The sequence below is a fragment of the Bos grunniens genome, chromosome 4 (assembly GCF_055505025.1).
Source record: "Bos grunniens cultivar Pamir isolate PY7600 chromosome 4, Bosgru_T2T1.0, whole genome shotgun sequence".
Classification (NCBI taxonomy): domain Eukaryota; kingdom Metazoa; phylum Chordata; class Mammalia; order Artiodactyla; family Bovidae; genus Bos; species Bos grunniens.
Window position 1 is genome coordinate 104,765,256 of NC_141168.1, and position 14,377 is coordinate 104,779,632.

At 38.9% G+C, this 14,377-nt stretch overlaps 2 protein-coding genes across 4 annotated transcripts in view; one reads left to right on the forward strand and one right to left on the reverse strand.

Moving 5' to 3' along the window:
• The window catches only part of MIOS (meiosis regulator for oocyte development), a 286,003-nt gene that overhangs the window by 86,709 nt on the left and 184,917 nt on the right, over nucleotides 1–14,377 (reverse strand). The window lies entirely within an intron of this gene.
• The window catches only part of COL28A1 (collagen type XXVIII alpha 1 chain), a 181,701-nt gene that overhangs the window by 21,920 nt on the left and 145,404 nt on the right, over nucleotides 1–14,377 (forward strand). For both annotated transcript variants that reach the window (XM_086397682.1, XM_086397683.1), the window contains exons 8-11: nucleotides 476–502; nucleotides 6,260–6,304; nucleotides 8,819–8,863; nucleotides 9,868–9,921. In XM_086397682.1, the coding sequence (XP_086253808.1) occupies nucleotides 476–502; nucleotides 6,260–6,304; nucleotides 8,819–8,863; nucleotides 9,868–9,921 (171 nt within the window). The remainder of the gene's footprint in view (nucleotides 1–475; nucleotides 503–6,259; nucleotides 6,305–8,818; nucleotides 8,864–9,867; nucleotides 9,922–14,377) is intronic.

The window sequence follows — 14,377 nt, forward strand, 5'->3', positions numbered from 1 at the left end:
AAAGGAGGACCTGAATGGATATAAATATTTACGGGTATTTTAAAGGTCATTATCTCAGCTCGTTTCCAAAGCCAATTTCTCTAACAGTCTCCATGGAACACCCTCAGCTGTGAGAGTTCATAGTTCAAACGTCAATAGGACAATTTTGAAAGGGCTGTTACAGGTTGTCCCTGCTACAGTGAGTCTCAGTGTATAGTCTCTCCTTTAGCTCTGGCCAAAAGGGTAAGAAATTGGGTTTGAAAAAAATATGTGGAACTAAGAATAGACTATAATAAAAGGAAACATAAGTTCTTTTCTTCCCTCTACTATATACACATTCCCTAAGAGCAAAGATAAGTGAACGAGCTTATCTTTACCTGGTCTTACTTTCCAAGACTGTACAAATGTGCTTTGTTATATTTTATAAATGAAAAATATCAGATACTTCCTCCAACTATGCCTTCTAATATCGTATTCTACTTTCTTTTTTAATTAGGGAATCCCTGGGTACAAGGGTGAGAAGGTAAGTTGGTAACAACAAATAAAATTTCATAAAGAAAAACAGAAACATAACTGTATTTATATATTCATGTATGTGTGTTAGTTGCTTAGTCATGCTGGACTCTTTGCGACCCCATGAACTGTAGCCCACCAGGCTCCTCTGTCCATGGGATTCTCCAGGCAAGAATACTGGAATGGGTTGCCATTTCCTTCTCAAGGGGATCTTCCCAACCCAGGCATTGAACCCAGGACTCCTGTATTACAGGCAGATACTTTATTGTCTGTGCTACTAGGGAAGCTCATTTCTATACTTAATAAAAGTTATTTTCCCTTATTTTTGGAAGTCTGGATTCTCAAATTCCTAATTACATTTTTAACTCTGTTAACATAAAATAATAATAGAACTTAAGATATGGGTATATGCTATAAAGAATGGAAGGTGGCCCAAGATTCCTGAGATCAGAATCCAGTCTCTCTTAGCCCTGCAAATATGAATTGTTTTCAATAGAGAATCCTGACTTTTACAGCCATGCATCACAAGTATCCAGCCCAAAAGTTTCTATGTACAAGAGGATACAGCAATACTACAATTAGGCTAGTCCCTTGGCACTTAGCTCCCTATGAAACATAGACATAAGACTGTCTACTGGGGGAAAGAGGATGGATCATCCTGCTTAAGCAGTAAAGAACTACTTATTTCATTTAGTCAATCATCTAGGTAGAGCTTGCAGGAGAAGTGAATTTGACAAAGGTTATGAGTTATTATTTTATGATTATTTGGAAATTACAAATTATGACATCAGTTCAGTTCAGTTCAATTCAGTCGCTCAGTCGTGTCCAACTTTTTGAGACCCCATGAATCGCAGCACGCCAGGCCTCCCTGTCCAGAACCAACTCCGAGAGTTCACCCAAACTCTTGTCCGTCGAGTCAGTGATGCCATCCAGCCATCTCATCCTCTGTCGTCCCCTTCTCCTCCTGCCCCCAATCCCTCCCAGCATCAGAGTCTTTTCCAATGAGTCAACTCTTCGCATGAGGTAGCCAAAGTACTGGAGTTTCAGCTTTAGCATCATTCCTTCCAAAGAAATCCCAGGGCTGATCTCCTTCAGAATGGACTGGTTGGATCTCCTAATTATGACATCAAACTGATTCAAAAGAAATGAATGTGTTAGACTGGAGTTCAGAAATCTTTGAGAGTGTTCAGTTGTTCATTGGAGAAGGCAATGGCACCCCACTCCAGTACTCTTGCCTGGAAAATCCCAGGGATGGGGGAGCCTGATGGGCTGCCATCTATGGGATCGCACAGAGTCAGACACGACTGAAGCGACTTAGCAGCAGCAGCAGTTGTTCATTCCTAAGTTTATGCTGCTATTATTATATGCTCACCTTGTCAGATAAGCTATTTAAAATCAGAACATGTCGCTATCATTCATTCTGTCTTAAAACCCTCACACCTGAGCAAGTGAAAGTGTTAGTCGCTCAGTTGTGTCTGACTCTCTGCGACTCCATGACTACAGCCCACCAGGCTCCTTTGTCCAAGGAATTCTCCGGGCAAGGATACTAGAGTGGGTAGCCAGGGGATCTTGCTGATCCAAGGATCGAACCTGGATGCCCACATTGCAGGCAGATTTTTTACCATCTGAGTCACCAGGGAAGTCCAAGGCCTGCGTTACAGGGTCCTGTTCTGGGTCCCCTCCAATCTCCTCACTCGTGACGGAGCCAGGAGTCTGCAGGGTGAGAGGCCCATGCCCCCTCCTCCCGGATCATACTCTGGGTAACAAACACCCTAGAAGACCCTGCCAAATGGCCTGAGCCCGCTTCAAAGGCCCACACAAACCTGTTCCCCATGTCCATCATCTTCCTAGCCCTGAGGGAAACCAAATGGAAGCTTTGCTGGGGCAGGAGGGGCCCATGGAGGGGGCTTTGTTATGCTGCTTCGGGCACCTTCACAGACACACACTCATAGCTTCTTTTGCTGTGGAAGGGGCTGGAGATGGGAAGTGCAGTGGGAGCTGGGCTGTAGGTCGTGGGCAAAGGTCTCCCACGTGGACCTCTGAGGAATTCCAAAACTCCTTTAACTTTTTACTCCTTTTGTAGGTTCGTTTGCCAAGAAAGGAAGTTAGAACAGTACTAGTTTATTAGCTTGACTTCTAACTTTCAGCTACTTAGATACATGGTATGTGGGCCTCTGCTTGCACTCTTGCCCCAGGGCCCTTGTAAACATTAGAGTTAAACCTACATACAAGCAAATAAATATATTCCTAAACTGGAAATGTTAGGCCTTAAAGGGGAAGAGTGTAAGAAATGCCATGATTCTGTACTTGGCCATAAGAACATGAACAACTCAATATCTTAGAATGCCTGTTTTTTTCATCTGTATAGAACTGGATCAATGCAGGCCTCCCTAATTTATCAGGCTTTCTCGGTGGTTCAGTGGTAAAAAATATCCACCTGCCCATGCAGGGGATGTGGGTTCGATTCCTGAGTCAGGAAGATCCCCTGGAGAAGGACATGGCAACCTGCTCTACTATTATTGCCTGGGAAATCCCATGGACAGAGGAGTCTGGTAGGCTACAGTCAGTGGGGTCTCGAAAGAGTCAGGCATGGCTTATGACTAAACAAACAATTTACAGGGTGATTGGAAAGTGAAATAGAATAATGGATGTGAAAATGTACTGTAAAGTATTAGCTGGTCTATAAATATATGGTTCTATTATAAAGAGACAGAGAACAAATGAAAGTATGGGAAAGTTAAGAAAGTTTCATGACTGTAAATAATTGTGCTAAATGGGCTTCCCTGGTGGCTCAGATGGTAAAGAACCTGTCTGCCAATGCAGGAGGTGCAAGAAATGTGGGTTGGATACCTGGGTTGGGAAGATCCCCTGGAATAGGAACTGGCAACCCACTCCAGTATTCACGCCTGGAGAATCCCATGGACAGAGGAACCTGGCAGGTTACAGTTCATGGGGTCAGAAAGAGTCAGACATGACTGAGTGAGCAACACTAACTAAATTGTCCTAAATATATAGAGCCAAAGAAAATTCTCCATGGCGCCATCTTGATTTATACAATTTGTTAATTATCAACACCAGGAAACTCTCTGTATATATATATATTTAAAAGATTCACTTAAACTTCTGGAGAATAATAAGTTTACTGGAGGGGGCCTTGTTTGGAAAACACAAGATGTCAGAGTGAAAGGACCCTGAACTATCCACATTCAAGCCAGAATTTCACCAGGAGAAGTAGCATCAGAAATTGGAGGCTGGGAACAGAGCTAATCTGTTCAGAATTTTCTGAAGTGCTTGCTCTCAGGAACTTTGTAACTGTGACCATTCCACAGGGATTACTGAGCCCACCAAAGAAGAAAATGCCTTTGCAGAGGCAAATAACATGAGTACAGTATTTTCATTGATGGGAATCGACCCCCAAACCAATGCTGCCTCTCAGGACCCTATAGCTAACAAATCTGTCTGGACAAATGGAAAGAGAGTTTTTAGCCAAAAGAATTATGAGCATATTTACAGTACTTTTCTGTTTTATATTTTGGTGGTTGGCTCATTTTATTTCCATTCATATTTAATTCCACTCATTTTACTCCACAACAATAAATTAATTGCTTTCTAATTGATTCTTCAAGAGTGATTTTCCATTTGCATTGAGAAATAAATGTTCAGCTTGTTTTCAGGGGAAGCTCAGTTTTTCCTGGGTTGGGCTGACTCACAATATGAAGGGGAGAGAGGACAGATTGCTTCTGAATAGAGGCATAGTTGGATCTAAAAATTGTACCTCCCTCTTGCCTGCTGCAGATGCCAGCAATATACCAGGCAGGACCCCAGGCAGAGGTGTCAGGTTAGTGAAGAGTAACTTGCAGACCATGGCAGCATGCCCTGTGCAGCTCTGGGTGGTTGAGGAAGAACACGGACTTGGGTGTCTAACAGACTCAAGACTGTGGTCATCAACAAGCTGCTTAATCTGTCTGAGCCTCATTTTCCTTGTGATGAATGGAGACATATATGCCATGCAAGGCTGTTGTGGGGATTAGCAATAACATCAAGACATTTTGGCACACACTCTGCATCCATAATTGGTGGTCACAATTATCATTTCCCTTCTTAGAGCAAAGTGTGGTCAGCAGGTTGGCTGTCAACCTGCAAACTGTTGCTATTTTGTGTTGAGCTGAAGCTTGCAGCAGAGTATAACTCCACTGTATCACTAAACGTCCAGTTTAGCTTAGCTGACATTTTTCATAGCAAGATTTCCTTAATGAAGGAAGCAGGGCAGTGACGTTCACGCTAGCATAAGTTGCTTATGTCACTGTGTATTAGCGGTTCAAGACGCATGCTCTAGAGCAGCACAGAGATAATAAAACAGCAGCAGAAACAGAAACTCGTAGTGACGGCACTGGATTAAGTCACTGGCTGGCATGGACATTGATGTACATCATTTAACCTCCCCAACAGAACTGCCTTCTCTTAAAAATATGAATTGCCTTGGAGGCTCAGAATAAATAAATATATACATGAACACACTTTGAAAATTCTAACTTTAGTTGTTTTTCTAATTGACTTTGTTACCTTTAAATTCTAATTATTAAAAGTCTTAGAAGTCTGATATAATGGATTAGTATTCAGAGGCCCCAGTTCTCATTCTATCTGAGCAAGTTACATTTAAATCACAAATGTTCATTCTGTGAAACTGGGCTAATACTATCTACCTCAGACATGATTTACATTATTAAATGATTAAAGATTTACATCAGTGATTTAAATGATTTACATCGATGTCAGATGAACTGAGATAATGTCTGTAAAATAACACTAATAATAAACAGTAAAGCATCATTTAAATGTTAATTTTTTCCCCCATTAATATTCCAGGAAAGGCAGGACCGTAGGCTGAGGTGATGGAAAACACACAGCATGCTTGCCACCACCCCTGACTCTCTCTCAGTGCAGACCTTGCTCATTCATTGTGGCTCCCTTCTCTGTCAAGTCAGAAGCTTTTCCTCATGGATTTCTAGGCAAACGCTACTAATTGATCAAAGTTGGTGCTCAGGCCAGAGCATGTGGTGTTGTGGAGAGAACAGGGTCTCTGAGTCTGAGTAGACCTGGTTTCAGACCTTGACTCTTCTTTACTAGCTCAGTGATGGAGTGAAGTTATCTTATTGAGCTTCAGTTTCCTCAGGTATAAAATAAGATCAAAGTGAAGCGGATTAGGAGGTACAAACTGCCAGTTATAAAATAAATAAGTCACAGGGAATATAGGCAATATTTTAGAATAACTTTGGATGGTGTGGAATCTATAAAAATGTTGAGTCACTATCTTGTACACTTGAAACTAATCTAATATTGCAAGTCAACTATATGTCAATTAAAAAAAGACATCTAAGGATCAAATTGCAAAAAAAGAAAAAAAAAGGAATGGCAAAACTGATCTCATTGGGCTGTAATGTGGATTCAATTAAATCACATATATGCAAAGGGCGTATAATATATGGTAGATGCTAATTAAGCCTTGGTTTCTTTCCTCTTAATTTCATCCATGTCTCAAAAATGTGAAGCCTCATTAGGTGGTATTACTAATTTGATTCTGTCAAGTTAGGAATGACTCCAGGATAAAATTTTTCAGAGTTCAATGCCCAAACAACCCACAGTATTGAGGATAAAATTGTGTTTAATTCATCAGACTGCTAATGTCATAAGATTCTGCTGGGAATCTTATAAAAAGAATCCTAACACTGAATGACCGTCTTCTTTATCTTGTGTATTTATTTTTTAGGGTGAACGTGGAGAATGTGGTAAACCCGGCATAAAGGGTGACAAAGTAAGGAACATGCTTTTAAAATGCTAACAGCTGTGATCTCTTGGGAATGAGTTTCCTTAAGAGGAAATCCTGGGAAGCATAATGTTGCTCTCACTACTGGAATTAGAGCGTCACCGTTCAATTTTCACATCTGTGAAACATGAAGCAGAAAACAAAGCCACCCCTAACTTTAGTTAATGGAGCCCCCACACGCCTCTGCGGCACCCTAACCTTTGAGACCAGGCCCACTAAATGTTAATGGTGAAAGAGTAACTTAACTGGTAAAGTCAGTTCAAGATCCAATTGGATCAAAGTGGAATAGTTTTCCAGATGTAAATTAAACCCTGAGAACAAGCACCTTCCAAAATAGAATGAACACTATGAAATAAGTTAATGAACTACTTTTCAATAATAGGGAAGAACTAGACATAGAAAGGGGTTTGAAACTGAAAATGCAGCCAACCACAGATAACTGAGTAGTTCTTTACCTTCATTAGCAAATAAATATGAATAAAATATGTAAATTGGAGACAGCATTAAAATGTTAAGGAGTTCCTTAATGGACCAGAAATACATAGAGAGTGTATTTGAAACATGATAAAGGATCCAAAAAAGTACAGAGTGAAAGTAAATAGTTTTCATTACAAGTAACTGTTAACAGCATGCCACCAACATAATAAAGCGCTTCAGTATCCATCTTTTAATTATGGGAAGAGTCAAGGAGAGAAAATGAGGCAGAAGGTAAGAAGAAAAGCAGAAAATAGTGACCCTGGCCTATTAACTAAACACTTTAAATAGCTTGAGACTTTCTGAAAGCTTTTAAACTACTGTAGTGTTAAAGGATGGGTGAATCTGAAAAATGTAGGCTTGGTAATTATCTCTGGGAAAAATGAAAGGTGTGATAATGAATGGATTCTTCCCAGAGAATAACTGAAAACGGGAGATGGACATGGACTTGAAAATACTGAAGAAGGGACACACGGAACAGAAATGAAAGTCGAACAATAACTGGGAAAACTCTGTGAAATAAAAATGGCTGACAAAGATTTAAAGTCATTCATTGACTAAGATGCCAGGGATTGTTAAATGCCCTATTATTTTCAGTGCTAGAAAGAAAGAAAAGTACTGACTATAAATGTAAGATGGCATTGATTGTATCATGTATTCCAATATCAGAGATGTAAAAATCTGAAAAAAGGCATGTCTAAAGTCAAAGAAATATAATGTCCTTGACATAATGAGTTCATGCAAGTTTACATGTAAAATGTACAAAGAACAGGAAAAAACATAAAACAGAAAATATAAATGGATAATAAATGAACATTATAAGCAGTCAGAGAAGTAAAATTTAAAACATTAAAATATTTTAGCAATAAAATATTAAAAATATAAAGTAATACATAATACTCAGTATTGATGGGGGTTCTATAAAATGAAGATGTATTCTCTCTACTCAGGTAGTGGGAATGGAAATCTGAACACACTTTATGGAGGAAATGTTCCTTTATCTTTCCATATGTGGAGAGACAAAAGAAAGTGAGAGAGAGCCTTAAATGTGCTTCAAGTTCTTTGCCAATCATCATCTTCTGGGAAATTATCCTCAGGGATAAATCAGAAGTTGAACAGAGATTTATACACACAGATATTCACTATAATATTGCTAACAATAGAAATCATCGGAAACAAATGTCAAAACTGGGGAAATGAGTAATTATAATTATGATAGATTCATATTCTTAGATATTATTCCGTTTACTAAGAGTTTTTAATGACATGCAAAATATTTTTGACCGAATGGAAGACCAGATAAGTAGGACACAAAATTTGATATACATTTTGATCAAATTATTTAAAGAAAAAAATCTATTGGGAACAATATTGTATGAAAATATGCCTAAAATGTTAACAGCAGTTGCCTCTGTGTGATTGTTGTCCATGAATTTACTTTTTTCTATAATTGTCATGGTATAACTATTATAAATAGGTTACATTTTGGTAATTAAAAAAATTAGAAATTTGAGAAAAGAGAGACTAGATTATACTCTTATAAAAAGAAACTTTAAAGGGCTTCCTAGTTAACAGACACATTGAAATATTTTGTTAGAAGAGTATTAAGTATAAACTGTGTTTTGCCAAGTTCCATGTCCTGAAGATGGGGAAAAGAGTGATGTATACATTGTGGAAACTCACTTAATTTAACTGATATTGCCTTGTTGGAAGAATACAGAATTCCACAAAGTATACTGCTTTCTAAGAATTCTTAAGAAATACACTTTAAAAATTCTGATCAAAATGTCAAATATATACAGGCAAAGACTTAATCCAAAATTGTGGTTTCATGGATTTTCTTACTAAAGGAAAACTGGAAACCAAGGTGGCTTGTTAATAATTATCATTTTGTTAACAATGAATCTGATGTTTGGATAAGCTGCAAAGACTGGCCATTACTGAGAATAAAGTCCCTTCTGTGCCACCTAAGATCACTGCAAACTAAATAGATATTTAGAGTATCTTACTACTAATTTTATTTCACAGGGATCCCCAGGACCAAATGGACTAAAGGGACCCAGAGGAATTCAGGTAAGGGAGTGAAAACCAAATCTAAGTCTGTATTAGAATCATCTAGGAAGCTTTTAAAATCCCTTTGCCCACTTGTACCCTCTACCAATTTAGTCAAAAGATTCCCAGGTAATTACAGTGTGAAACAAAGTTTGAAAACTGATGCTCTAATATTTTAAATAACTAATCCAGGCTCCCTCAAGATAGTTACCAGCAGGTGAGTCTACTTAGTGAGTAGCTAAAGAGTAAAAGTTAACAACAACAAAAAAATTAGAGTCTAGAAAGATAAAAGCATAATGTCAAAGCAATTGAAAACAGAATGTACCTATGTTTGCACTGCTGCTGGGAAAGCTATGCATTTTATCTAAATTACAGCATTTGTATTGTTCCATCATAAATAGTCACTGCTCAATAACATGCAATGATTCTTCCAGAAAATGATTTGAATCAGTTTTTTCCAGTTTGGGGACTTGCCTTGTCTAAACTTGTAATGGGAGGAGTGTGTGTATGCGTAAAGAGCTAATTTCAGCATTTCAAAAAGTCTACTGAAAATTATACCTTTACCCCAATTTCCTAGATGGCATCTTGTTAACCATCATCTTCTTTGTTCTGGTCTGGAATTGTGTCAGGGCAGGGCAATAACTGATTATTATCAAAGGGTCATTGGACACTCCAATTTTCAGTTATATGCCGTGGATATTAATACATATTTTTAAAAGCTGTTGTTTAATCAAAATCTTTCCAGAAAGTGGTCCAGAACAGGAATAATGTTGGAAGCACAGGTTTAGAAAATGAATAGCTCATCAATAAATGTTCGCTGTCAGCTTAGGTACTATTTTAGAAGCTATGTGTTTGACACAGGGAATTTTATCTCATCCCATTTCTCCATGTGTGTAACCTTCACTTAACTCTGAGTCAGACAGTCCTGACTTCAACTCCAGGATCTCTAGGGACCCTTATGAACGATTCACTCCGCGTTGGCCTTTTGTATGCAGAACTAATTCTTGGTCTTCATCCTGGAGCAGGGCATCGCTGGACCTCCTGGGGATCCAGGCCCGAAGGGATTTCAAGGCAATAAGGTAATCATCCCCGTCGGTTACAGACAGGCAGAGTGCCTTTCCCCTATTGACCTATGGGGCTACATGTTGTTATTAAGCAGGAGTCCGTGGATTCTTTGAGGATGAATCTTTGGGAAAACGTAATAATCTGCAGGTGTCACACACAGAATCATGTTTAAGTCTATGTAGGATGCTAGTGTCATAGTTTTTCATTTATTATTATTATATTACTCAAAGGGGCATTATTAAACGTAAGCCATTATCCAGAATTTCTGTAGAGTTTCCATCTTACTCCAGGCTTTTAGTCATTTTATGACTCACTAGAAATTGAAAAGTAGTAATAAATAACACAGTTGAAATCACTCTATTGCCCACAGGTAATGTGAACTCAGTATACAACTGATAAGTAAAGGGGATTTATAACTTTCATATCAACAAAAATTAAGCTTTTTAATTTAAAGAGTGTAACCCTGTGGCTCAGATAGTAAAGAATCTGCCTGCAATGTAGGAGACCAGGGTTCAATCCCTGGGTTGGGATTGAAGGGAATGGCTACCCACTCCTCCATGGACAGAGGGGCCTGGTGGGCTACAGTCCATGGGGTTGCAAAGAGTCGGACGTGACTGAGCAACTAACACTTTCAATCTCAACTCTCCGTATCAGCCTTGTAATTCATTCCACAGATAACCAGGCAAGACAGCCAGGGTGGGGTTGAATAAAAGTCAGATAGAACCAAAAGACGAGATAGAAGGGATCTCTAAAAGACCAGTTTATAAGATCCTATTTTCCAATGAGACTTGCCATTAATTTGCAGAAAACAGGCATTTTAGTGCCTTTTAAACTCTTCTCAATGCTTAGAAAATTTCAGATACAGTAAATACCCAGTAAACATTTTGAGTTAGTGATTGGAGATCCGTAGAATTTATGGTAGTAATAAGAGCAGATGATGGACCCCAGAGGACCCTAGGTAAAGCCAGTCTTTTAAGGGTGCTCTTAAATTTAAGTTGTGGGGAGCCGGTGGGCTACTTGAATGTTCTTTTTTCAGAGAGAGGTGAGGGAAGGTCACACATAGCATTTTTAATGAGATAATGACAACGCGTGATTTCCCAGGGCAGTTTTAATTGGCAAATTAAAACAGAATGAGCTTCTCAGCGGGTGTGTGCTTAAGCTTCAACTGGGGAAACTCTCTTTTCCAGTCCTTGCCTAGGATTAATTCTCTCTGGGGGAAAGAAATGGCTCTTTTGAATACTGAGTAGAAGTTTTTTTACAAAATTGCTTTGGCCGTAGGTAAAAGTCCTGCAGCCAGGGGGAAAAAAAAAATATATATATATGTGTATATATATATATATATATATATTGACATCCATACTTATTTCTTGGATTCTCTGGTCACCTAAGACAATAATTTTCACCTGCTCATGAAAAAGAGGCTTAAAACCAGGTATCAGATTTGAAGTTTGCAACAGTGATAGAATTATAGGTATTTTGAGTCACGAAGGATATTAGAAATCATACCAGCCCAAAGCTGTTATTTTGGAAAATGAGAAGTGAAGTCTGGAAGTCAGGGCATCTGTGGAGATGCTGGGCTGGGAGCCGGACATGCAACTTCAGGAGATGGCTGACGGCAGTTCATGTAAGAACGTGATTGCTAGATCATGTCTCTTCATGTCTCATACGATTACTACTTAGAGTTTTCTTTTAAAATGAGTTTATTTCCACAGAATTTAGCTTTTAATTCTAACAAGGCATTAATTCTTAGAAAGAAAATATAATGAGTAAAGTATTTTGAAGCCGGCTGTAATTTTCTGACGTAACACTTCATTCTTGACTTTCACAACTTTGCCATAAGAGGAGTCATTTTTCCAAAAGTAGCTGAGGACTTCAACTTTTCAAGAGCCTCTCTTTTAAAAATTTCTTTTTTCCCTCCAAAATTGTGGTGAAGACATTTAATGTAAAATTATCATTAAATGGCTGGAAACAAGAGTCTATTGGGGCTTCCCTAGTAGTTCAGTCAGTAAAGAATCTGCCTGTAGTGCAGGAGACCTGGGTTTGATCCCTGGGTCGGGAAGATCCCCTGGAGAAGGAAATGTCAACCCACTCCAGTATACTTGCCAGAAAAAATCCCATAGACAGAGGATCCTGGTGGGCTACAGTCGGACATGACTTGGTGACTAAACACCACACCACAATAGTCTGTTGAGTTATAGTCTACTTGGTTATAATGTTCATCTGAAAATGCAAGGAAAGAAAGAGAGGACTCTCATGGGAAAAAGAAACCAGTAATGTGCGTTTTCAAATATTTTGTTTCTTATGAGATCTTAAAATAGAAACCTTTGGACTTGTAACATTTGCAAAGATTCCATGGGAGTTTCTAGATGAGGCCTATCTATGAATGTGAAATTATGAATAGTCTCTCTCATGAATGACAATCCTGTTCTGTGGCTCCAGTGGTTGGGTTTTCTTCATCAAAGGCTTTGCAGAAAAGGTGGCCAAAGAATAAAAGGAAAAAATAGCATGTGTGAAATCAAAGAAAAATGTGATTCTGGCCCTGTTTCATACATCATTTCTGTCATTAATAGTTTCCATATGTAAAGTACCTCCTATTCTGCCCTAAATGACCTTGTTACCTTAGAAACAAAACATAGATCTTTCTCAGAATGAAGCCTTTGAGGCCACCTCAGCCTTTCCCAGACATGAGATGAGGGTCAAGAGTGCTATTCATAAGAATATCATCCCATCAGTCTCTAAAATCAATTAGAACTGTCATCGCACAAGTGTCTGAGAAGCCACATCCTTAGGCCCAAACTGACACCACACTCTTTCTCTGTAAAAACTGAAGGCCTCCGAACCCTACGCCACCTCCCAAGGGCTGCTGTGGGTCAGGCAGCCACTCCATCCAGTCATAGAGTGGGCCCTCCAATAACTAGAAAGAATGGCTCGAGACTGGCAGGCCTTTCAAATTACAGAGAACAAGTAACCAAAATTAGCTTGGAACAAATAAACATAGTAGAATGCTGGGTGTGCCAAGCCCACACTGGGTAATATTTGCCATTTCTTGATGTCCTTCTGAGGTTATTTCTGAAGGATGTTTTCATCTCCAATCTCACCCAGATCTGCTGTTTGCAAGAAGACCCTCTTTGTGCTCTGGGAGGAGGGACTGCTCCCTGTGGTCTGAGCATGAGATAGCTTATGACTTGCTGAAATATTCTAGCATGAGAGCTCAGTGCTAGGGCCAAAAGGGCTTTAGGAATTACCCCTTGTGTCAAAGTAACACATGCTAATCCTCAAACAACTTAAAACTGCTGTGATATTTATATTATACATTGATTTCTTTCAATAGATGGATTGCCTCCCTTCTTTTAACTTCTTTCATTGTTCTACTTGAGGCTGTTCATACATTTTTCTTTAGGGATCCACCCCCCACCCCCGCCACACTCCCACACCAGTATCTTCTCGTGTGGTACTCAAGCGTAAGAAACTCAAAGTACTCTTACTTTATGTTCAGTTTAGCTTCTGAGATGTTACAAAAACTTAGAGGCAGTGCCAGTCTGGTCCAATTTAATAAATAGATAGGGTCAGAGTAAATAATCACTGGTGAATCAAACATCCATCTACGCACCCAAAATAAACAACAGACCTAGTATTAATGAATAAGTGAGACGTAGGTTTTAGTGGAATTGGGGGCAAATGAAGCATTTAGCCCACTGTACATGACTCTTGGACAGCCTACTCCTCCTTATCTACCTCTGTCATGGTTCCTTCTCATTTTTTGAGGTTCCCAAGCACAACAGATACTTCTTTAAGGAGTTGATGTTCTTATAAGGAAATTAAGTAAATGAAAGTTAAATGTACAGATCTTGAAATTAAAATTGTAAAGCTAGTAAACATCCCTACACAACGACCCATTTTCTTCAAAATGCTCTATGAAAAGAGGTTAGTGTTTAAAATAGGAGTGGTTATCTTGACAACAGCTACTAGGAATGCGTCTATACATTGTAGCTGGAAGAGTACTAATCAAGATTCTTTATAGCTTTCGTGCACTCTACCTTTAAACATGGTCAGTCCTCTTTCAGATACGAACCACTGGCAGAGGAATTAGACAGATGTATACAGGTCCACTACAATTTTGAAAAAACCCAAACCAGGAAATCTAGAGACAACAGTTCAGGAGTACCACTATCGTATCTGAGAGAGAAAAAAATTATGATATCTACAGTCATGTTTAAGATCAGCAGAAAATAAGCATTTGTTGAATGAAAGAATGAGGAAGTGGTCTTACATGGAATGAGCTGTCAACAGTATCATACTGCAGACAGGTCAAACAGGTAGGACCTATGGAATCACCTAGATTGTCAATTTTGAGGGTTTTGGAAATGTTTGAGAGATTGGGGGAAGGGCAGTGACAAGGGATTGTAGAGGAATCAGAGAGAAGGGTGCAAAAGTCAGGAATTTTGACCATTCTTCCAAGATATTAGGATA